Consider the following 25,063-nt stretch of genomic DNA (forward strand, 5'->3'; position numbering starts at 1 on the left):
TTGCTACAGTACAAACTTTATTATTATTTTTAAACAATGCACACGATCTATAAATCAACCACAAAAAGTGCAACATAAAAATAATGTCATTTTCATTAACTAGAGACATTTTTAAAATTCTTAAAGTGGTAGTGAGAATTCAGATACAGCAAGAACCTTTATTTTAATATTGAGTTAATGAACGAAAGAATCCTAAGCAAGTCATCAATGTGCAAAACATGACACAAATGGCATTAAAGAAACTATGGGCTTGAAGGAAAGGCAGCACATGCACAACTGGCAGTAAAATCTAATATCATCTCAAGTTGTCAAAACGTGTTTTTTTTCATGCAGCACGTTTTAGAAAATTTGTAGTTGGGAGATTTTGCATTAGTAGATTGACTAAACCTTTTCCACAAACTTTTTTTCTAATTCCTATTATCCAAATAGTGACTCTGACTGGAAAAAGGCAGAATGGAAATCTTAATACGAGCTGCTTCTGACACCTGGGCCGTTTCTTGAATTCACAGGATGCAGTTATAAGGGATGGGCCGTAGCCGCCACATACCCAGCAGTGTAAAGACACATCTAGCCCTGACTGAAGCTACATAGAGTGGCTTTATCTGGGTACTGGCATCCATACAGTAATGAAACAACCATAATAACAAAAAGACAGTGTACGTTACAGATGGAAAGGAGTTTTGCCCCTAAAGCAGCTGACGAGCACATGGTGCTCTAAATAAAGACACCCTCTACTCATCACCAGTGCGTTTTACTGAATAACTTAATGTCTTTTAAAGTAACCAAGTCATTTGGATCACAAAGATGTTGAGCACCTTTCACGTCACTACAGCAGAGGATCCCATGAGGACAAACGCGAGTCTTATTTCTGTGGTGTTATGGTGTCCAGACCGGGCCAGGCTGGAACGTAGTGCCTTGGTAGAGTTCCTTCCATCAGCCTCTCCATCCACAGACCCAGTCGGTCTAGTTTGTGGTGGATCTCCAGAGTGGTGGCCTTCTGTCGGGAACTTGACCGCGACCTCGAAGCTTTGCTTGCATCCTCGTCGGACCACCTACTACATTCGGCTTCCTCCCCTGTGAAGACGGGTCTGAATAAGCAGAAATACTTCTTGTGGCCATTGAGCGCCAGGACGTGGCCAGTGTAGTCTGACTTGTTGGAGGTGGAGTCCTCCTCTTCTTCCTCTTTGTCCAAGCAGTCTGACGGCCTGGCGTCGGGAGCCGACTCCATGAGGGAATCCATCCATTGGCTGTGCTTGTCCACATTTAAAAAGGAGTAGTGAAGAGTCTGAGACCTGTGGGAGGAAGTAGAGATGAAGGTTTCCTTTGGATTTGTTTGTTGCAAGATATAAGTTGAAAGCAAGGGGGGGTTCAACACAGTTTCTGGAGATCTACTTTCTTTCAGTGTTTAATTCCATGTAATGTAATGCTACTTTCCAAACTTGGAAATAGGAACAAATGGACATTCAACTTTATTTTCAAATGACGTTCCATTGTTTTGTTTTTTTCCCAAGTGGAGGTGAGAGAATTCCAGTTTGAGTTGTCTGGAGTGCATCGTGACTGGAAATCAGCAACTTCTAACTTGTAAATGACCTCTTGAATGCTACTCAAGTTCAGACGTTCCATTGGTTGTTCCAAGTGAAGGTGGAAGAATTCTGGGTTGAGCTGTTCGGCATGCTGCATGACTAACAAACTTTTTATGTTGAAAGTGGGAAATTTCAATTTAAAAAATTTCGATTTTGCCTGAAATGCATAAATACATAACTAGGGTTTATGGTTGATGTCTGCAATCAATATTGTGAGATCTGATTTGAACAGTTTCGAATTGCTGAGTGCAGATTGGGAAGATATCGATGTGTGCAAAAAAAGAATTTCCTGCAAAAAAAAAAAAAAGGATTCCTGCATAATATAAGTATCTAAAAATAACATATGAAGTTACTCAAATTTATTTTATGTTTTTAAGGTACAGAATGCAACAAATGGTGATTGTGCACTTCAAGGACTTATGGTTAACAAAAGTAACACCTTTTAAATGTGCACATGTTGGCCAATTAGAACCTTGGGATAATCCCATGTGCTTTTCTTTAAATCAAAATGATTTCAAATGAACCCAAGCTGCATTTCTTGAAAGCACTGGAAGCCCAAGTAGATCGTAGAAACCATTCCTGCCAGTGTTCTCTAGGATCTACTGAGGCTCACAATGTTTTTGGGAAATGCAGCTATCGCAGATTTGGAATATGTCTACATAGTATCTTTGACTTTGTTTCAGTTGTCTAAAGCTTAATGGAAGATGCTGAACGCTAGCATTGTTTTGCATGTGTGCTTAGCATCAAGTGGCCTTCTAAGTAGGGAAGTTGAACGGACGACAGCCTAAACTCTGTAAGAAGGTTGATCTCCAGAAACAGGCTTTATCATTTTCTCAAAGCTCACACAAGCCTCACCCTGAGAACGAAAACACTTCTTTGGCAAACTTCCTGAGCAGTACTTGCTTAGAAGCATCAGTGAGGATCAGCACAACGTTGATGTGACCAGGCTTTAGCCTGACTAGGTTACTCATGTAGGTGATGTCCGTGAGCTCTGTCACTTCCACAAAACTCTTCTTAGGTGGACGACTGAAACAGGAAACCAACGCTTAGCGATTCAGCTAATGAACATCTGAACATATCCGTGATCTCAAAATCTCTATTTGACTTGCTGTTATTATAGTTTATTACCAAGAAGGCAGTGCCTCACCTTGAAGTGCTCTCTTGTCCTGGAGAGCTCTCTGCTGTCTTTGGTGACTGAGTGGGCTTTTGTTTGGCTGGTTTGTCTTCCCCAGCGTCACTGTTCGATCAATCAATCAATCAATCAATCAATCAACAAAGAACTCTCCTTACAAAGGCACTGTTATATACCATATATACAATATCTATATCTATATATGCACACACACACACACACACACACACACACACACACACACACACACACACACACACACACACACATCTCTGTCCTACCTGAAGGCCTGAATGATTACAGTCCCAAACAGGATGAAAAGAGCTGAGAAGATCAGAGACAGTACGGGCATCATCTCACGCCTGGGGGAAGCAGAACATGACAAGCGTCTCATGTACAAAAAAAAAAAAAAAAAAAAAAATTGTAGAGCTACTAATTGGTAAATTCAATAAAAAAGAATGCTGTAAATAATCATCAACTAATATTATCATTTAGTCTATTATTTGTTGTCATTAGCATTTAAAAACATTTTTTTTGCACACAATGTACAGCTTTTACACTTTTTTTTCCAGTCTATCTTATAGTCTATTGCAGATATTTTAACAGAGCTGTTGAAAGCTAGAATGTGATTGGCTGACGAACGTTCTAAGACATGCAATTATTTTCAATGAAATGCATGGCTAAAGTAGTTCCAACCACTGGAGACTTCACTATCCTATAAGGCCAAGGGAGAGGAACTGCGAATGGTAGTAAAGCAATGCAAATCACACTATAGGCCATGTATCAGTGACAAAATGGTGAATGAGGTACGTCAGAATTTCAGTGATGCTAATGTAGCTTTAATTTCTGACTGATTACAACGGACCACAGACCTCCTGTTTCCACTGATTCTTGAACCGTTCTTCATGTTTCTATAGCATAAAAGTGGGTCCTGTGCCAGATCAGTTCAACACTAGAACCGGTTTGTCAGGTAAACAACAGATAACAATGTTCATTTTCTCAAATCTGTGGAAAAACGTGGCTTGTTTGCAACAGGATCTAGTTCGCCTGGTCAAGCACTGGTCAAGATTGTGCTCTGGCTCCAGAACGCAAACCATTCTGGAGGAAAAGAGCTAAGAAACTGCATGCAGACAGGAGCATGAATACTTTTGGATTGCACTCACCAATTAGAGTAGAGAAGATCAAAGTAAAACTGAGCGAGGTAATCATATGCAGTGTTTATCCACTGAATCAGAAACATCTGTGATAACAAAAATAATATTATTACTGTTAATCATTTCTCTCGTTGCCACTTCTAAAGATTAGAAATGTGTTAAAATCACAAAGTCCTAAAGACAATCATAGCCCTTCATTTCCCTCCGCATGACTTACAGATGCAAACTCATTGTTGAGTTCAGGCAGCATGGCATCGTGGGTAAGGTAGGAGGAGTCTCTTTGCAGAAGCTCAAGCTGCTCAAGGAGGCGGTGCTTATCATCATCACTCCCATTCCACCCACCCGTCACTGTCCGATAGAAAACCCTTCCTGTAGCATTGCGTCTCTCCAGGAGAATCACCTGAAGTCATATGCACACAAGGTATAAATTCATATGGCATCAAACAAGGTAACTAAATGTGTGTGTGTGTGTATTAGCACATGAATGTCTCTGACCTGTGGAGGGGTTGTGTCTTCCTTTTTGAGCAGGGTGTCACAGAGAGGCTGCTGCTGCCTCTGATAAACATAAGCAAACCTCAGAACTTCTTTAGTGTTGGAGGAAGCGAAGTCAAAGAAAGCCTCATTCACTGACACAAACTGCTCCCCTTCACCGGTAACGAGAAGAACACAGAACCTGTCAATCAGGAAGACAAGTCTGCTCAGAGACGAAAGTCCACCAACATCTAATGCCACAGTTAGAGGTGAGATTTCTTACTTCCTGCGACGGTGGATCTGTTTAACTGGACACAGCTCATCGAAGAGCTTCTGATTTACCAGCCGCGGCACCAGCAGAAAACGATTATTGGACACAAACTCGTCAATTATCTGTTTTTTCATTCCTCTTGCCTAGGGAAGAAAACAAAACAGGATTAGGGTTGTGACGATGAGGATATTTTCCCACTGGTTAATCGACGTGTGACAACACCAGTAATACCAGTATCACCGAGGGGTGGGGTTCGTTGGGGGTTTCCCTCTTTTCTTCACTTTTAAATAGCTTGTAAATGCCTGTGCACATTTCGAATTAGCGACAATTCAGCGTCAATTGCTTAAATGGACAACAACAAAACGGTACAACAACAAACTCACTTATATTAAACATAGAACTTTTGTTAACAAACCGAAAAAAAATACACCACGCTATTGGCATAAAATAAAAAAAATAAAATACACAAAATTCAAAAATATCTCACTATATATATATATATTAGGGGTGGAACGACACATGTATTCTTACTAAGCTGCCATGGTATGGACATCTCGGTTCGGTGCATGAGGCTTTATAACGAATACAGGCAATTCACCCCCAATCCAGAAAGAGGCGCCTGCAGCAATGCAACGCTGTTTGATAACTGGCCACCAGTAGAAGAACAGCTGAGTTGCACACTTGAAAACAAAGCCCACTAGACAGTGACCATATGCTGATTCTGAATGCGTCTCTCACAGACTGGCAAAGTTTTTACACTAAGTTCAGATAGCCCGCCTTGTTGGCAGAGGCTATTTACACTAACTTGACAAATGTCAGCTTCAATGGTGCAGATGGTAAAACGTGTGTCATACAAATTTTGACACGATCGACCCGGGTTCGAATCCGCCACTTGGCAATCTTTTTTCTCCCTTTTCAAATTTCAAATCAGATCAGAAAAGCATTTATTTTCAATGAAAATGAAGGAAATAATCAAAAAGTTTAAAAAGTATCGGGTAGGGTTAGGGTAGATGTAGGCAGAGCTTTATTGTCCCAATAAGGTGGCATCCATTTAATAATTTGAATTAAAATTTACACTCAAAGAGTTATTACTGCATACTGTTATATAATGTACTACAACACTGAGGTGCAGATAGTTGCCACTAATTGCAATTAGTAGTGTAAATAGCAGAAAATCCTGCTATTGTAACATAGTGTAAATAGAATCTATAGTTATTTGCGCACTTAGTGCAAATAGCTGCTGCCATACTTTAAAGGCTTGTGCACTCAACTGTTTGTGAAATGGAGTTTGTGCTCGTGTATCCTACCTCACTCATTTGGCAAAAATCCAAATATTCCACAATATTTCCATAATTGTGATGTAACATATCTGAATGATAAACTATTATTTATTATGTAACTTATTATAGGCTTTGTACTTCAGTTCCAATGGCGGCACAGAGGCAGGCTGATGTGTTTTGTTTGTGTGTGCACCGACGCGATCACTTCAACTGTTTCCTTATACCAGCAGAATCAACTTTAAACACTTATTGTCTTATTAATAATGCATCACTGTATAAAGTTCTGCTTTTATTTGTGTACACTCACAATGAAAACAACATTGTGCTTTTGTAAAATAAAGAAAACAAATAGGATGTCCATTTGAGTTTCCTTTCTGTAACCAAATTAAGCCTGTCACAAAAATGAACTTTAACTTTAACTTTAATGAACTTTTTTATAGGCTAAGTTACGTGTCGCACTGTTTTTTTTCCCCTTGTTTATCTGTAAACTAAATTAAATATATTTCAAGGATTATTCCTTATATGTATATATGTACTGCAGATTATAGGCTATATATTTAACATAATGTAATAATATTTAGTATTTTCACAGCTAGGTGGAAAATTGTAATTTGTACTACTGTCTGTTCAAAATAAATGAAAAGAAACCGAGCATAGTAAATTTATTTTAATTTTTTTCCTGTTTTACTGAAATCGTATCGAACCGTGACCCCTGAACCGAGGTATGACATCTGTGTACTGTTCCACCCCTTTTATATATATATATATATATATATATATAAATATATATAAATAAAGAAAATCAGCAAAGACTGTGGAACCAAATAAATAAGAAACAAATGTTAAAAAATAAAAACAACTTAGATAAATGGCAAAAGTCAACAGGCATTTCAAAATCTGAAATATTGCCAAACAGCTAGGCGCTTTTGCATTTCGCTTCCAAACTAAATCTTTCACCTCGACTCACTCTCCTCACGTGTCGTTCGGCACGCTGCATTGGGCAGCTGCATTCAGTTTTTAACTGAAGTGTCTGTTCTCAAAGTACTAAATGATTTTTATTTTTTAAGAACTAAAGAATTTTTAAGAACTAAATGATTTTTATTACTATAAAAAAATGAAAAAGATGGTGGGGGGGCGTAACCGGTGTTGCTGCTTAACACCGTCAACACGACTATCGCAGCAAGCCTAAACAGGGTTCGTCTAACAAAAACAAAATAGCAGGTGTATAGTTTTTGAGAAAAATTGCAATTGGATGTTAGCAAATGTGGAGCTGGGCCTCACCTGTATAACATCAGCCGGTTTGTCTGTGTTCTCTTTGAAGAGGAGCATGGTGGGAGCGTATGTGTTGATGTTGAACCTCTGCACGACTTTGGAGGTCTCAGTCAGGCCCATGTCCACATAGCCAAACCTTACATAGTCCTTATAGGCAAATGCGGTGAGCTGCGAACAAGAGGATATAACAACTTCACAGATCATAGATTTGATTGACTGTTTGAACAGTTAATAATATAATAAACACTCACCTTATACAAAAGAGGGATATTAGATGCTATATCAAACATTAGCACTCTTGGCTTATTCTCCTCATGCCAACTGTTTAAAAACTCAAGGTAGCTGTTATCTGTCACCTAAAAAAAAAAAAAAAAAACAGAAAAAGAATGGGGAAAGGGGAGCGAGATAAGGGAAGGGAAAGGCGAGAATGAAAAAGGTGCATAAATGTAAAGTGAAAGGAAAAGGGGAAATAGTAATCCATCCTGGAGCACAAAACACAATCCTACCTTCTCAACCAGCTTCTGGGGCAGAAGGCTTTCCACAAACTGTCTCAAGTGTTCCCTGACCACAGCGTAGTGGAAGAAAGTGACTTTTCCATTAATTAAACCAAGTATGGAAGGTGTGCGGTGGGCACCAAGATGGTTAGCCAGCTGTCTCTCATATCCAATGTCCACCACTCCAATACCAACCCCTAAAAACCAAACCAATATGATATATTTGGAGTATTTTCTATAATTTAATTAAACATATTGCCATCTTCTATGGACTATAAGACTCTTTTACCCAATATTTGTGTGCTGTGACTGTGTATGTTTATTAGAATATCACCCAATTCTACTGGAACCAACTGTGAGGTTGAAAATCCTGAAGATCTTACCCAACGGCTCCAGCTCTTGCACAGTGTCCTTCCATACAGGCTCAATATGGATGCATGTGAAGCACCACTCTGACGTGATCTTGATCAGGTAGGGCCTCTTGAAACTGTCCGGCAGCACCTCACTGATGTACTGGCTGTAGTGAAAGAGGTGCTTACTGTCTGTGAAATCACGACTCGTCCGAGGGAAGTGAAAGAAAGATTCGTCGAAGTAGAAGCTGTCATGATAATGTCTGAAGCCCTGCTGTGCCTGGGCAAAGTTTTGATTCTCATCCATTTGACCAAACTGGTCATAGTTTGCCCTTCTCTCCTCATTGGACAGTATCTGTGCAAAGTAAATCATATGCAAATCAATATGCATGCATATTATGAATTTTTTGGCAAAAGGGAACGCCACAAGTTGTGGCATTGGTTTATTGAATGTAAACCCTTAAACAAGTCTTTAAAATGAACAGATATTTATTAACAGCATCTGTGAGAATGTGTTAACATACATTAACATACAAAGTACTACTGATTTGCCAAAAACACACGCAATGAAAAAACAATAAAACCAAACAGAAGCTATACATTTTAGATAAGCATTGCATAAAAATCTATAGCAGTATAATACAATATCTTTATAAGTATTTAAGTCACTATAATGGTATAATGCTATATATTTATTTACTAGATGTAAAGTATGTATAAATAAATATCCATCTACTTTATTATGTGCGTGATTATACGAAGACAGATACATATGCTAGCATTCAAAAGTTAAGACATTTATAATGTTACAAACAAAAAATTGTTTTCAAATAAATGCTGCTCTTTTGAACATTCTATTTATAAAAAAATACAAAATTATTTTCCACAAAAATATATTTCTAACAAATTAAACATTTTTTTAGCATTGACAATAAGAAGAAATGTTTCTTGAACAGCAGCATCACATTAATATATTATTTTAAAATACATTCAAACAGAAAACGGTTTTTGTGAAAGTATAACAATTTAAATATTACTGTTTTTTTCTTCTTCTGTGATTATAATCAAAATAAATGCAGCCCTGATCACCTGTTTCAAAATCATTGTAAATAATAATTCAGATTCAAAACTTTTGAATGGTAGTGTATGCGCGTGCACACACACACACACACACACACACACACACACACACACACACACACACACACACACACACACACACACACACACACACACACATATATGGTAAAAATGGAAAAAAAAACCCCAAAGACATCCTACCTCATAAGATTTAGTGATCTTGATAAACATGTCCTCTGCCCCTGGACTTTTGTTCTTGTCTGGATGCCTATGGATAGAGCATGAAAACAAATTCAGATTCAGACATCATCATTAGAGAGTTACACAATGTGTGTCAGAGAGAAGAAACCCAACCTTATTCACAGCAATTCTTTTCTTATTTAGAAAGTGTATGTCCATGGCCCAGTGATCTTTGCTGCTCTTGCGTTCATCACTCACCATTCTCTTGCGAGGCTCTTGTACACTTTCTTGATTTCGGCCTGGCTGGCATGTCTGGTCACTCCGAGAACATTGTAGGGATCAAACTCAGGCGCAGACGCCAGGGAATCTCCAAACAGAGCCAGGAGAAGAATGGCCCAAACACAGCAGGACACAAACACACTCCAGCCTCCCATCTTGTGGTATATATGAACCGACAAGCTAGACAAACAGAGGAGACTAGGGCTAGTGGTCACACATTTTACACAAAAACTAATTTATCAGGGTAAATCTACGTCTTTATAGAAACAAATTTTAAATTTGGGCTACAAATAAAATCCAATGGACATTTCAAATGTTATTGACCACTAAGAAAAAAAAAAAAAAAACCCTGATCACTGAATCCAATAGTAGGGCATGTTGTCACACTAGAACATACTATTACACTGCCTATTATAGGCTTTTAAACTAAATTTAAAAATTTGAACAATTATAAAGCATAAAATATGTAATTAGAGCAAAAATCTAAAAGGTAACAAGAATATCAAACCAGTGTTTTGGTAGTCTATGAGTAACAGTACTCACACCTCTCTAGTCACCAGGGACGGACTGTGAGTGAAAAACCACCCTGGATTTTCTCCCAAATAGAAACACCAAAACTACAACCAGTCGCTACATCTCACAGTATTACAGCTATTCTGTCGTATTTATGGCTAATAACATCATCCATGGTGACCCTTCTGACAAAAACAACTGAAACCATCACAGAAATTCTAATGATTTCCACTACAAACCATCAACCTTTAACCATTAAAACCATTAAATAATGGTATCATGTAGTGTGTTTTTTGGGACATATTACATTAGGATTTAATGGTTTTAACAAAGCCACCAACAAAAGGCCACCAATTACCAGTAGAGACCAACAGGCACCATTACAGTTTCCATTAAAACCAATACCATTTCATTATAACCAGTAAAACCATTACAAATTATGTGATGGTTTCTATTTTTTTTCAGTAGGAGATTGAAATAAATGCATTATTGTATGAAATAAAATACTTGAAATCTATAGAAAAAGAGCAGAATGCAAAATGTATAATATGACAATAATAAGCATAAACCTAAAATCTAGAAACCTGAAACAACAGAATTATTCTATTTGAGTTTTCACATGTCTCTCTCGGGTGTCCTGGGATATTAATATAGTGCTCATAAGCTACATGCTCTGTAGCAGGGATGGGACGAGGCCCAGCGTTTTCACATCCACACACCTTTTACATCGTCTTACTCAATATCCTTTTTATTGAAGGAAATTAAAGTATAATTAATGTAATTTGTTTTTAAAGATTTTATTAACTATAAAACTTGTGCAGTTAAGCTAATTCAGAAGGAAAACTTTGTTGTCAGTTGATATATCACACCAACAAATAAATATCTCAACTGCATTGTGTGTAAATTTGCAACAATCAAATGTACAGAGGTCCTATTTTTTATTATAGAACATTCTCAAAACAACATAAGAGGACAGTTAAAAAGGGCTTATTAAAAAGAAAGAAAGAAAGAAAGAAATTATAAAATAACCAGGTAACTGCAGGATTTTTATAATAAAATTTAAGAGCTTTACAGACCTTTTAAGACCTGCACTTCACATTTCAGCCTTTAAACAATTTTTAAGAAAAGGGTCAAAGAGTCAAAAGTATCAATTATTATATTAATTCAAACAATTAGGCTATTATTAATTATATTAAATTACATACAAATATCTTAGTGTCTTAATTGTTTAGATTTTTATAATGCATAAGCTTTTTGTCGATCCACTGGTTCACATATAAAAATATGCAGCAAAAACAGCAGACGGGCTTATTGAAAAAGCACATTCGTTCTCTACAGCAGCAGGTGTCACTTCCGGAACTAGCAGTTTTCCCTGTAACCGCAGCACGAAGCAGCGCGTGACTTTGAAACGTGCAGCGCTCACATTTATTCAGTGAAATCATAGCCTTTTGAAGTTTAATCTATATACTAATCTATATTGCAATTCTTGTCTTTCTGTCCCCAAATTTAAGACCTCTTATACTTAAGACTTTCATTATCATTTAGAGTTTACACGGCCTTAAATTTAAACGATTTAACTGCAGACTTTTTAAGGACCCGTGTTCAGTGCAAACATTTCTGTCGTGCATTTGGCGAAAAGCTTTTGTTGACAATGCGTTTTACCTTTGAAATCTGAGCCAAGTGAAACTGCGTCCCTGTTGTTTGTGAGCAGTGCTGTGATGACGATTTAAATAACAGATTTCCAAACACTCCAAACATATAAGTTTCCCCTTGAACTTGGTAAAACGATAATCTGTTTTCCACCTCGACTGGAAAATGCTGTTTTCATGGTCAGTTTTTAATTTATTATTTGCTAATAATAGTGAATGTTTACATTAGAATGCATTGAAATGAATACAGGAGCGGCTGGGAATAGCGACCTCTCCTGGACGGAGACAGTATTATCATCATAAACTGAAAGCAATCTTAACGCGATTTACATTTCAAATATTTTAAAATTGATCATCCGAGTCTACAATGATCCAGCGGGCCGTATTCGAGAGTTTCGGTTTTTTATAAGCAAAAATAGATTGCATTAGCGTCCCCTTTTGTCGGCTGTCATCGTCCCGATGTCCAGTCCGCTCTGCTAGTATTACATTCATCTCGTCTGAAGCGTTTCTATGGGAACCAGCGCACCGAGAGATCAATGCAAGTAAATCAGCACCAGATCAGCCGCGCGGTATGATCACATGATCAGTGCAGTTCAAAACCATAAGACAGCGACTATTTACAGCAGACAAAACCACTGTCAGCGTCTGATAACACAGATATACTAAGAAAACACTGGCGGACCTAATGGTTTCAGCATCAGTGACCAGATGCGCGAGCTGCACGCCCTACAGAGGACTGACGCTTCAGTGCAGTTTCAGCATGAATGCAAATACCACTTTAAAAACAAGAATCCAGAATGATTGTAATACCTAGGCACGACTCTTGTTGTAATAGTATATATCCACAATTTAGCAGCAATCCATGATCTCCCGATGGTAATGGGTGGACCGTTTCCCCGGCCTTACTTCCGGTAGTAAGGGATTCTGGATAAACACTTTCTATGATAAAAGTCCGACGGCTTTTTTAAAAAAAAGTTTTTTAATCCAAATTCGCTTTTAGTATAATTTATAGAATACCGCAAGACAAGGGTGGACTTAACCATCAAGCGAGGTAAGCGGCCGCTTAGGGCCCCATCTGATATTGGCGAAACATATTGCAAATGCTCCAGTGTTTTGTTTATTTGCGTTTTGGAGAGCGTCAAATGTTCACTCACCGCTCAAAACGCCGAGTTTTTGTCAAGTGCTGAGTTCTGCAAGCTCACGAATCCTCTCATTATAACAACGTGTAGATACGATGTACAGTTGTGCTCAAAGTTATTCATACCCTTGGTAAATATGATCAAAGAAGGCTGTGAAAATAAGTCTGTATTGTTTATTCATTCCAGCTTCAAGTCTAACCTTTAACTGAAGTAAAAAAAAAAGTGAAAGTGGGGGGAAATCACATTAGGAAATATTTTTCTCTAGTACACAATGGCCACAATTATTGGTACCTCTAGAAATTCTTATGATTAAAATATCTCTGAAGTATATTCCCATTCATACTTGCATTTGGTATCACACCAGTGACTAGGAACATTAAATTGTCCAGCCTGGGCTTCCTGTTTCACAGGATTCTAAATATGAGGAACACAAAGGCCAAATTCCCCATTGATCATAAGGAGTAAAATCAAAGAATATATTTCTGATGTGCAGCAAAAGATTGTTGAACTTCACAAATTTAGAAAGTGGCTGTAAGAAAAGAGCTAAAGGGTAATAATTCAGAGGTCCAGTCAACTAAAGATGTTAGAAATCTGTCTGGAAGATGATGTGTGTCTATATCGTCCTAATGCACGCTAAAGAGGAGAGTTTGAGTGGCTAAAGACTCTCCAAATATCACAGCTGGAGAATTGCAGAGATTAGATGAGTCTTGGGGTAAGAAAGCCTAAACAAAGTTAAACAGCCCTTACATCACCACATGTTGTTCAAGAGGGTTTCAAGAATAATTCTCCTCACTCACAAAAAAAAAAAACTCCAGCATATTCAGTTGTCAGACACGACTGGAACAAATAGCACTGGCTTCTATGCTCAGATGAAACTGAAAAAGGAGCTTTTTAGCAGCAAACACTCAAGATGGGTTTGGTGCACACAGGGATAAAAAACTACCCCATGTGTACAATGAAATATACTGCTGTATCTTTATTGTCATGGACCTATATTTCTGCTGGAGGTCCTGGACATCTTATTTAGATATGGCATCATGGATTCAATTAAATACCAACATATACAAAATTAAAAAATGACTGTCCATGCTAGAAATCTTATAATGGGCCGAGGTTGGATCTTCCAACAGGACAATGATCCACCAACAAACATCAAAACCAAAAATAAATAAATAAAATAAAAACGGGTCACTGAAAACAAAACCAAGCTTCTGCTCTGGCCAACCCAATTCTCTGAACTGAACCCTATAGAAAATGAGTGTGGGGAACTGAAGAGAAGCTGAAGCTGTGAATCTGAAGGGTCTGGAGAGATTCTGTATGAAGGAAGGGTCTCTGATGTACTGTCAGATGTTCTCTAAACTCTTCAGCCATTATAGGTGAAGACTCAGAGCTGTTCTCCTGGCAAAAGGAGGCATATAAAAGGGTATGATTAATTGTGGCCAGTGTGTATTAAGAGAAAAAAATAAATTCATAATGAGATTTCTCTCCCATTTTAAACTCTTATTCTCCAATGAAAAGTTTGATTTTTGTAAATTTTTAAAATAAAAGATCAAAAGGATTATTGATACAGATTTATTTTCACATGCCGTCTTTAATCATATTTATCAAGGGTATGGATAATTTTGAGCACAACTGTAAATAAGCGATTGATTGTGTAGTGCAGACAACGGAACACCATGAGATCGGAACCGAAGTGAATGACAGCTTGAGGGAGAGCTCTTTGCACACTTTCTAGGGTGTATACTGTCTGACTGTCTCAGAAAGGATATATTAACCTCAGAGAAGAAAGTATTGTGTTTCATGTCATGAATTTATTTGTCTTAATGTTTCCCATGCGCACCAGCACAAACTGCTACACATTCATACAAATGCACGAATGTGATGACTGGAGATTTTCGCTTAATAATAGATTACATTTTCGATTGATTTCTCAGTATGCCTTAAGAACACTTTGAATATGGAATGAGTAGCATGGGATAATTTTATGACATTTGAATCCTTTTTGTAAAAAGATTGAAGAAGGTTACAATTCATTAAATGGACAAGTGCCTGCTTTTTTATAATAATGGCTTCTTTTGTGATGGTAGCCTTATATGGCTTTAGAACAGCATGAGGTTAACTAATTATTGACTTAAGTTGTGACGGGGTAAATAAACTATAAACTATGAGAGAGAGCGAGCAAAATAAGGGTTAGACAAGAAAGAGCACATAATTATTGTGTTGGGGCCCAATACCTGACATTTGCTTAGGGCCCCCAAATCACTAATGGTGATTTTCCACTGTGTGGTATGGCACGGCTGTGCTTGGCTCGGTTTGTGTTTCCACTGTTGCACTGCCTCTGCTGCCGTGACTCCTAAAAACTTTTTCATTCCACGTCGTGGTGTGCTCGTTCAAAACAGTTGCGTTCGATCCTTCACTGGCTGTGCTGATCTAAATCTAGTGGTTCTGCTGTGTCTCTTGCCGCAAGTTCAGTGATGCAGGTAGTGATGATACTCTCTGGCCAATCAGTGATCAGCGGAGTTTACATGGCACGTTTTGGTAATGGTATGGTTTACTTGGAACCTCAAGCAAGGTGGTACTTAAAAAAGTACCAGGTACTGTTCCCAGTGGAAAACCCCCCAAAAGTGAACTGTACTGAACCGTACCATGCAGTGGAAAAGCACCATAAGTCCACGTCTGACGCCGGTTCAATAAACTGGCCAATTGTCGCTAATCTATGCAATTTAATGCAAATACTGACAAGCCTGCGGGATGAAGGGGACGTCTCTGCCCTAGGCTTAATCGTGGACTTAATCTCCTTCACTGCTAATGTGGAAGAGGACTCCATGTCCATCTAGAATTTGGGAAGGACTGGGCAGAGTCTGAGCTGGATCGTCCCAACACTGAGGGCCCTGCTGACCTCCATGATGACTGGAGGTTCCATCACTGACACTGCTTCGAAATGCCCGTTTTGAGACAGTAAGTTCATAGCCTGCTCGCAAAAGGAGCCATAGAGCAAGTCCCTCCAAAGTGGGTTATACAGCCGTAAAAGATGCATACTTTCATATTCAGATAACACTGTACCACAGATGCTTCCTGAGGTTTGCTTTTGAGGGCACGGCATACCAGTACTCAGTGCTCACTTTCAGGCTGGCTTTAGCCATAAGTGCATAAGTGCAGTGCATTCCCTTCTCAAATTGAGCGGTATGCGCACCTTAAACTGGACGGTTGGCTGATTTTAGCACATTCAAGAGATGTGCTTATCAGTCATATGCACACGCTGCTTCACCACCTGGAGTCCCTAGGTCTGCGTGTGAATATGCAGAAGAGCGTTTTCACCCCGAGTCAGTCTATAACATATCTGGGTGTGTGTTTCGACTTGGTGGAGATGCAAGCTCATCTGAGTCGCCTCTCTCAAGAGTGCATAATGACCATTTCATCAGCTCTGCACTGCTTCAGACCGGGCCGGTCAGTTCCCTTGATGTTGCGCTGGCCGAGAGCCAGACACTATGCATTACCCCCGGTGAAGAGTTTGCCTCTGGTTTTAAGCTAAATCAGGGAAGAGAGAGCATCGCCAATCCACAAACTGGCCAAATCAAAATTGGTTTCTGGACCTCAGGGAGGTGCTGGTGGCTCCCCCTTGGCGAATCTCCCTCAGAAGGGACCTGCTGTCTCAAGCGAATGGCTCTATAAGGCACCCCAGCCTGGAGCTGTGGAGTGTTCATGTGTGGCTGCTTCAGGGTTCCTAGAGGAGCTAAGCGCCCTGCCTCCCCGCACCAAACTCAAGATAATATGAACTGCCCCTGGAGGAGTTTTTCTTTTTTGTCTTTATAACATAGGCTAATAGCAAGAGCAAGATTGTTATTTTCCCGAATATCAGCACAATTACATGTGTGATATTCATTTTACACAACAGTTCAAGAGGTTAACTGTCAATTAGTTCATAAAGTGTTTGCTTGAAAATTAATGATTCTCTAATTCATTTAGCTATATCTAGCAGATTTATTTCCAATAATTTTGTTTTTCTCAAACACTATTCGTATTTCTATGTTCAAAATACCCATTTTAAAACCATAACCTCATTATTTATGAAATTGTAATTGCAGTGTAAATGGATTTTTAATCTAAAAAAAAAAAAAACAATTCACTTGCAGATTGTGGCTAGTTGCTTTCTAATGTTTCAGGTCAAGGTCAAGGTGAAAAGCAGATGACCAGAGTGATGGGAAGTTCGGCTCTTTTGGCTCAGCTCCCAAAGAAGAGCCGGCTCTTTCGGCTCCTGAAAGGCTCTTAATTTAGGATTTTTTGTAGGCCTTTATTTTACCATAATTTTGCAAAAATTAATGGTTTGTGTGTTGAAAACCCTTTAATGTGCAGTGTTTTTATGAGAATCCTTATAATTGCCTAATTTTTGCCTAATTAAACCATTCTTTTGTTTGTTTTGTTTAATATTTTAATCAAACATTTTATTGCACAAATTAACAACAAAACAGAAAATAAATCCACAGAACAGAACTAGAACCAAACTCAAGCAAACAGTATTAATGTCCTCATTGAAGATTGGCATTCAAAAAAATCAGATGCCTCAGCTTTGATGGACTGCTTCTTTCTGTGATTATCTTCCCTGTTTCACCCCCCTCTCTGTTTTTACATAATGGTATGATCCCATATCCTCACATCTGATTGGCCGCGATGCGATTGCTGACCAATCAAAACAAAGTTCTGCCTTGAGGTAAGCAGCGAAAGGAAAAAAACTGGGAGCCGGCTCTCACTCGATGCGAGCAGGCACTTCTGATTCACTACAAAGCATCAGCTCTCAGAGCCGCATCTTTTGCGCATGACACATAACTATGATGTACCACCCGTGACGAGTCGTGACGGTAAATGATATGTCCATATTCTGATAATATAAAACTTCTTTACAGTTACATATTCAGCCACTTGTTCGCATCCTCAAAATACAATCAAATAATTACATCACGTGACGATTTAAATCAGTAATGACACCTCATTTAATGGCTGAAAAGATCAAGTCATAAATTTATTAAGCTACGTGGTAACCTGGAAATTACTAAGCAATGTTTGGATGGCCTAATAAATATTCACACATGCAACTCAATGAAACTTAAAGTAGGAGCTGTCAATGCACATATTTAAAATTATAACTATTTTTAAACAGTTCGTCTACTTAAAAACACAGTGCTCATGGTGCAAGAAACAAAAAAACAACAACAAAAAAAAAACATGACAGAGCAAAGACATCCATGCATGTGCACATTGGGCAACAACTGAAAAAAATAAAAAGCAATGCTTTCAAAAACTCAGTTCATAATTTACAGCAAGCTTAATTGCAGTAATATGAGTTTTCCTTATTAAATATTTAATTAACATTATTTGAATAAAACAATCTTTTGATTCATATTATTCCTTCCTTTAGTTCAAGAAGTCGATGATGAATGGAGTGAAGACCTATCGCTGGAGGGACCACCGGTCAAGTCGATGATGACTGGAGTGTTGACATCTTCCCAAATTGAGTTGGTGATTTGTCAAAATGGAGTGCTGACATTCTCCATGCTCTTAACAGTGTTATGGGCAAATTTTATTTAAACTTCGTCCAAAAGCTCCAATTGCATCTGATTGTAGTAATGACGTCCCCCAAGCGGCAGTCAGTGCCACGTCTGACTCTAGCGATGATGTCCCCCAAACTATTGTCTGTGCCACGTCGAGCTGTAGTGATAACATCCCTCAAGCTACAGTCCATGCCACGTCCAGCTGTAGTGATGATGTCCCTCCATCTTCATGCTGTGCCACGTCTGTATGTAGTGATGACGTCCTCAAAGCTACAGTCCGTGCCACGTCTGACTGTAGTGATGACGTCCTCGAAGCTACAGTCCGTGCCACGTCTGACTGTAGTGATGACGTCCTCGAAGCTACAGTCCGTGCCACGTCTGACTGTAGTGATGACGTCCTCGAAGCTACAGTCCGTGCCATGTCTGACTGTAGTGATGATGTCCCTCCATCTTCATGCTGTGCCACGTCTGACTGTAGTGATGTTGTCCTCAAAGCTACAGTCCGTGCCACTTCTGCCTGTAGTGATGACGTCCTCGAAGCTACAGTCCGTGCCATGTCTGACTGTAGTGATGACGTCCTCAAAGCTACAGTCCATGCCACGTCTGACTGTAGTGATGACGTCCTCGACGCTACAGTCCGTCCCACGTCTGACTGTAGTGATGATGTCCTCAAAGCTACAGTCCGTGCCACGTCTGACTGTAGTGATGATGTCCTCGAAGCTACAGTCCATGCCACGTCTGACTGTAGTGATGACGTCCTCGAAGCTACAGTCCGTGCCATGTCTGACTGTAGTGATGATGTCCTCAAAGCTACAGTCCATGCCACGTCCAGCTGTAGTGATGATGTCCCTCCATCTTCATGCTGTGCCACGTCTGACTGTAGTGATGACGTCCTCAAAGCTACAGTCCGTGCCACGTCTGACTGTAGTGATGATGTCCTCAAAGCTACAGTCCGTGCCACGTCCAGCCTGTAGTGATAACATCCCTCAAGCTACAGTCCATGCCACGTCCAGCTGTAGTGATGATGTCCCTCCATCTTCATGCTGTGCCACGTCTGACTGTAGTGATGATGTCCTCAAAGCTACAGTCCGTGCCACTTCTGACTGTAGTGATGACGTCCTCGAAGCTACAGTCCGTGCCATGTCTGACTGTAGTGATGATGTCCTCGAAGCTACAGTCCATGCCACGTCTGACTGTAGTGATGACGTCCTCGAAGCTACAGTCCATGCCATGTCTGACTGTAGTGATGATGTCCTCAAAATTACAGTCCGTGCCACGTCCAGCTGTAGTGATAACATCCCTCAAGCTACAGTCCATGCCACGTCCAGCTGTAGTGATGATGTCCCTCCATCTTCATGCTGTGCCACATCTGACTGTAGTGATGACGTCCTCAAAGCTACAGTCCGTGCCACGTCTGACTGTAGTGATGATGTCCTCAAAGCTACAGTCCGTGCCATGTCTGACTGTAGTGATGACGTCCTCGAAGCTACAGTCCGTGCCATGTCTGACTGTAGTGATGATGTCCTCGAAGCTACAGTCCGTGCCACGTCTGACTGTAGTGATGACGTCCTCGAAGCTACAGTCCGTGCCACGTCTGACTGTAGTGATGACGTCCTCGAAGCTACAGTCCGTGCCATGTCTGACTGTAGTGATGATGTCCTCAAAGTTACAGTCCGTGCCACGTCTGACTGTAGTGTTGATGTCCTCAAAGCTACAGTCCGTGCCATGTCTGACTGTAGTGATGATGTCCCTCCATCTTCATGCTGTGCCACGTCTGACTGTAGTGATGATGTCCTCAAAGCTACAGTCCGTGCCACTTCTGACTGTAGTGATGACGTCCTCAAAGCTACAGTCCATGCCACTTCTGACTGTAGTGATGATGTCCTCAAAGTTACAGTCCGTGCCACGTCTGACTGTAGTGATGATGTCCTCAAAGCTGCAGTCCGTGCCATGTCTGACTGTAGTGATGACGTCCTCGAAGTTACAGTCCGTGCCACATCCAGCTATAGTGATGATGTCCCTCCATCTTCATGCTGTGACATATCTGACTGTAATGTTGACATCCCCCAAGCTACAATCAGTCAGACAGAGGACACTGTTGCACCTCAGTTGAGCCAGCTCCAGAGAGACAACAGTTATTGGTCAGTTTGCTACGATAACCCTAACATAATCCAAACACACTCGCACTTTAATCAGCAGTTTTAAATGAAGAAACTGTTATTTATCTTTTAACAGACATCAGTTCATGGCATTATATAATCGGCAGTCAACTGGGTAAAGGAGGCTTTGGAACCATATATACTGCGACTCGTTTCGACGAATGCCTTCAGGTATCAATTTACTTTACTTACAATATTTGTCTAGCTAGTCATTTTTGTCCTCTCATACTTGTCTCACTCTCTTCTTTGCAAGCACTCTTGGTGTATCATATATTAACTATTTAGAACACTTGACCTGTCAGACCTGTGTAGACATAATGTACAGGTACATGCTTAGAATTTAAATTCATGAAAATGTACATGTCTGTTCAGGGTTAATGATTAAATTGATGAGAACTCTGGCCTGCTCACAAATGAAGTGTAAATCTTACACAAACACGTTTTTTGTTTTGTTGAGCAGGTGGCACTAAAATTTGTCTCCAACAGGAACAAAAAATTCTTTAGCATTGTAAGTAGGCTGCGCTCTCTATTTCTTCTCCCTGTTTTCAATTTCAGACATCTCATATTAATCACATGCTACAAATTATTTTTAGTAGACAATCTGCCATTGTCAACAATTTGTCCAAGACTTGTTTAAGTCCTATATCCATCATAACAACTGTTTTTCTTCTAGGACGGTTATTCCACCTCTTCCACTGGAGGTCGCTCTGTTAATTCTTGCAAACCAAGACACCAGCGTTCCTGAAATCGTCCAGCTTCTGGACAAGCATGTGGAGCCTGACCACTACGTCTTGGTCATAGAGCATCCCATGCCCTTTGAGGAATTTAACTGGTTTGTCCTGTTGCAAATAATGACCATTGAAGAGGACGTGGTCCGTGTTATTATGCACCAGGCAATATTTGCAGCTCAAATGTGCCACTGATGTGGAGTATTGCACTGGGATATTAAGATGGAAAACCTTCTGATTAACCCGGACACCCTCAAAGTCAAATTAATTGAATTTGGGTGCGGTGACTTCCTTATTGAGGCAGGTTGGACGTCCTTTGCTGGTATGTATGATCCGTCAAAGCTGTAAAGTGGGTCTCAAACTCTAGAGATGAGTTGAGGGCCGTTCACACAGGACTTTGAGTGAATCAAGCTCTCATAAAGCTTCATGGAATCGGGATTCACTCTTTTGTGAATCAAATGGCATCAAATCAAATTCTTGCATGATAATGGATATCAAGTTAAAACCAGCAGCAGTGTGGTCACTCGGGATCCTCTTGTTTGCATTACTGTCTGGAGATTTACCAGAAGACCTGAAAAAAGATCCACAGTAACACCTGGGCAAAAGATGGCTTGTCAGAAGGTAAGATCTTCATTTCAGCAAAAGACAATGGTAAATCTGAATAATACAAAATTGAATTTAAATGTAAATTTGAGGTATTAATCAGACGTCTTCCTCTTCTTTCTGCACAGAATGCTGTGATTTTATTCGCTGTTGTCTGCATATTTACACAAAACAGTGGATTAAACTCGAGAATCTCTGTCTCCACAACTGGTTTAAGGTATTAATTACATTTTGAAGAATACATGCTGCAAGTGTCATAGTCAGACAAATAGACAAACTTCAGCGCTGCACATTTATACCTTCTGATATATTTTAACTTATGTTCTTAAATTTCAAATTTTCCACTTACTTTAAATATGTTGCTTCTCTTGTTTTTATATATTACTTGTGCAATGTATTTAAACAGTAAACCTTATTTCTGTTTTTGTTTCAGATTATAGACAAGAAGAAATGAGGGATAACATGATCGTCAGCTTTCACGAAGAATAATGTATACTAGTAGAATATATAAAGAGATTCTGGAATTTGTGTTATTTTTTTCAGTTTAACTTCTTATATTGATTATATAATTTCTTATTTGTAAAATTATATGATTTTAAATGATATTTTCAGTATAATTTATACACTGCTTAAAAAATGTTTTTGCTGGCACTTTAAATGCACATTGTCCCAGGAGAAAAGGGAGATACTATTGTATTTATACAATAGTACAGTTTATACTATTGTGTAATAAATAATAAAGATGACATGAATAAAAAATGGTCAATGATAATTAAGAGTCAGCAGAAGGAACCACAGCACCATCTTCTGCACAGTAAGTGCTTATACTTATTATACTGTATACCTCATGCATATCTTCATAGGATCCTCATAGGATCATGTGGCACTGAAGACTGGAGTAAAGACTGCTGAAATTTTTGTTTTGCTTCACAGGAATAAATTACATTTTGCAATAAATATTTTTTCAAATTTGTAATAATATTTCAGAAGATTATTATTTTTACTGTATTTTTCATCAAATAAATGTAGCCTTGGTGAGCAGAAGAGATTTTATTACAAAAAAACATCACAATCATAATTATTCCAAACAACTTTTGACTGGTAGCATGTACATACAGCTGAATAAGGTGTAATTGTGTTTTAGGGTGGAAGTTGATACTATCGATGGCTGTCAGGGCAGAGAAATGGATGCATCATTGTGTGTTGTGTGAGAGCCAGCAGTGAAATGGGTTGCATTGGGTAAGTGTAGCCTATATATTATTGTGACCAACTGAAATGTTTGGTTCAAAGGTTGCAGTCCCTCTTACTTTTTAAGGTTTGTTGAAAATAGACAGAGATTGCATATAACAATTACCAGAGCCAGATTAAGTCTCTTTACATGGGGACATCTACAGTACACATCTTCAGGTTCTCATACACATTTATTTGCTTGTCTCAGCCCACCACAAGAGGCGCTGTTGTGTGCTTCTAAGAGCTTTTAATGAAATATTAATAATTTTTTTTTTCTATAAAATCTTTAGGCCTTTCTGACTTTTTTAAAAAAGCATACATTTTTCAAATTCCTCATTTAGCAGAATTTTTTAGGAGATACGATCCAATTTATTTGCTCTGTGTGGCCCATAATGAACAATATACTTATATGTTTTGTGTACAAAGTCCAAACATCACAAAAATGAGTACACATAGACAACAGGGCATTCTGGGGAAACTTTTAAAAACTTTTTTTCAATTTTGAATTTTTTTGTTGCAGTACCTTCAAGAATCTGGTCCTGCTGGGATCGTTGACCTGGAGGGACATAAGAGGACTCATTACTACAGACACATACACAGATACACCCAAAGTGGTGCTTTTGGCCTCTGACTGGATAAGTGCCCTTTTTGCAAGATATTTTTTTTATTTTATATTTTTTAATTTTTCTTTAAATTTGGTCTGTGGCATAAATTCTCAATTATGGTGTGTCTGACAACTGCATGCAAGTTCTAATTCTGCACGACTGTACAAGATTAGGTAATAGCCTTCCTTTATGCATAACAATAAGTATATATTTTGCTCTATTTTGTCCAAACAAAGCAGAAAAGTTGTGCCTCCCTGAAACAGTGTTTTTTTTGTTTTTCAATAATGTAGTGTTTTTGAAGAAATTAGGTGTTTCATTTATAAAGTCAGTGGTCACTTGCTTTGTTCTTGAATGAATCAGCCGGTTCTGTGATGATGATTCTGTGATGACTTTTAATTTTTCTCAACATTTCATGTCTATATTCAATGTTATATATTTAGAACATTAATCTCAACATTATGCAGTTTTAATTGCAATGTAAATAGATTTTAATAAATGTAAGATACTGATTTCATTTTAATGGTATAACAGCCTCATAGTGTATAGTGTTAATTGGTGTAATTAATTAAAAGTTTAACAGTATTGTCATGATCTTGGTGGGGTCTGGGTCTTTGTCCTAGAGCACATGGCCTTTTGTTTTGACAGCTCGCCATGTGCACCGCTGTCATCATTATGGTTACTCCGCCCCTCTTGTTATCCCTATTAGCTTTTTTTTCTCCCTCACCTGCACCCTGTTGTCCTCATTATCTTTCCTTTATCATGCCCTCATTTTTGCTGTCTTGTGTAAGTCTGTAAGCATTGTTTTGAAGCTCGGATCTTCTCATTGCCTGTTGTGTTTCTGACCCAAGCCTTGTTTTATTTTTTCCCACTCTAGTCGGTTTGGTGTTCCTGTTTTTTGTCAGTTCTTTTTACACACCTGCCCCTCTAGGACTCTGGGGAGCTTTCTGCCTTGTCTCTCGCTGTCCATGAGCCTGTGTCTTGGAGGCAGCCGATTCCTCTTTGCTCACGCTTGGCGCTGCCTCTGGAATTCAGTGGTGGCTAACTATTGCTGGTTTGCCGCCTCCCTTCACAGCTCAGGAGGTGGAGACCCTCACTGCCCAAATGGCTGAATTAAGCGGCCGCTTCCACGAACTTCAGGATGTTCTGTCGTCCTCCGCTTCGGCGGTTCCCCTGTTTCTCTCTCTCAGTGCAAGCCTGAGCTGCACGCCAACAACCCGCCCTTGTATGATGGAGATCCGAATTCATGTTGGACTTTTTTTTTTTTTTTTATCTCAGTGTGCGCTAGTGTTCGCGCTGTAACCACGCTGATATGCTACAGAGCGTTTAAAGGTTGTGTACGTCATCA

At 39.2% G+C, this 25,063-nt stretch overlaps 2 protein-coding genes across 5 annotated transcripts; one reads left to right on the forward strand and one right to left on the reverse strand.

Moving 5' to 3' along the window:
* Positions 1-4: 4 nt before the first annotated feature.
* LOC109086153 (dnaJ homolog subfamily C member 16-like) lies at positions 5-23,759 on the reverse strand. 2 transcript variants are annotated; one of them, XM_042766045.1, is made up of 15 exons: positions 23,637-23,759; positions 9,526-9,726; positions 9,289-9,355; positions 8,041-8,362; positions 7,670-7,854; positions 7,415-7,519; positions 7,173-7,331; positions 4,624-4,754; positions 4,365-4,542; positions 4,087-4,269; positions 3,879-3,955; positions 2,997-3,077; positions 2,731-2,820; positions 2,439-2,609; positions 5-1,292 (listed from the first exon to the last, which is right to left on the reverse strand). In XM_042766045.1, the coding sequence occupies exons 2-15, from the start codon at positions 9,699-9,701 to the stop codon at positions 863-865; spliced, it is 2,355 nt and encodes a 784-aa protein (XP_042621979.1). In that variant the 5' UTR covers positions 9,702-9,726; positions 23,637-23,759; the 3' UTR covers positions 5-862. The 2 variants fall into 2 exon arrangements, with proteins under 2 accessions (XP_042621979.1, XP_042621978.1); XM_042766044.1 differs by lacking the exon at positions 23,637-23,759 and adding an exon at positions 12,519-12,671.
* LOC109086154 (dentin sialophosphoprotein-like) lies at positions 12,672-23,768 on the forward strand. Of its 3 annotated transcripts, XR_006161092.1 has the most exons (8): positions 12,672-17,703; positions 18,261-20,723; positions 21,013-21,060; positions 21,226-21,901; positions 22,012-22,100; positions 22,317-22,373; positions 23,028-23,122; positions 23,634-23,768. XR_006161092.1 is itself a non-coding variant. In XM_042766047.1 (3 exons), coding segments are annotated over exons 2-3 (2,124 nt in total). In that variant the 5' UTR covers positions 12,672-17,703; positions 18,261-18,411; the 3' UTR covers positions 20,630-20,953. The 3 variants fall into 3 exon arrangements, 2 of the variants coding, with proteins under 2 accessions (XP_042621981.1, XP_042621980.1); XM_042766047.1 differs by lacking the exons at positions 21,013-21,060; positions 21,226-21,901; positions 22,012-22,100; ... (1 more) ...; positions 23,028-23,122; positions 23,634-23,768 and having other exon boundaries at positions 18,261-20,534; positions 20,629-20,953; XM_042766046.1 differs by lacking the exons at positions 21,013-21,060; positions 21,226-21,901; positions 22,012-22,100; ... (1 more) ...; positions 23,028-23,122; positions 23,634-23,768 and having other exon boundaries at positions 18,261-20,953.
* The last annotated feature ends 1,295 nt before the right edge of the window (positions 23,769-25,063 follow it).

The sequence above is a fragment of the Cyprinus carpio genome, chromosome A11, assembly GCF_018340385.1.
Source record: "Cyprinus carpio isolate SPL01 chromosome A11, ASM1834038v1, whole genome shotgun sequence".
Classification (NCBI taxonomy): Eukaryota; Metazoa; Chordata; class Actinopteri; order Cypriniformes; family Cyprinidae; genus Cyprinus; species Cyprinus carpio.

Coding starts and splice junctions, on each gene's coding strand:
- LOC109086153 (XM_042766045.1), bottom strand. CDS start 9,701: ATGGGAGGCTGGAGTGTGTTTGTGTCCTGCTGTGTTTGGGCCATTCTT. Junction 4,270..4,364: donor AAGACACAACCCCTCCACAG/GTCAGAGACATT, acceptor ATATGACTTCAG/GTGATTCTCCTGGAGAGACG. Junction 2,610..2,730: donor GGACAAGAGAGCACTTCAAG/GTGAGGCACTGC, acceptor TTCCTGTTTCAG/TCGTCCACCTAAGAAGAGTT.
- LOC109086154 (XM_042766046.1), top strand. CDS start 18,412: ATGGGCAAATTTTATTTAAACTTCGTCCAAAAGCTCCAATTGCATCTG.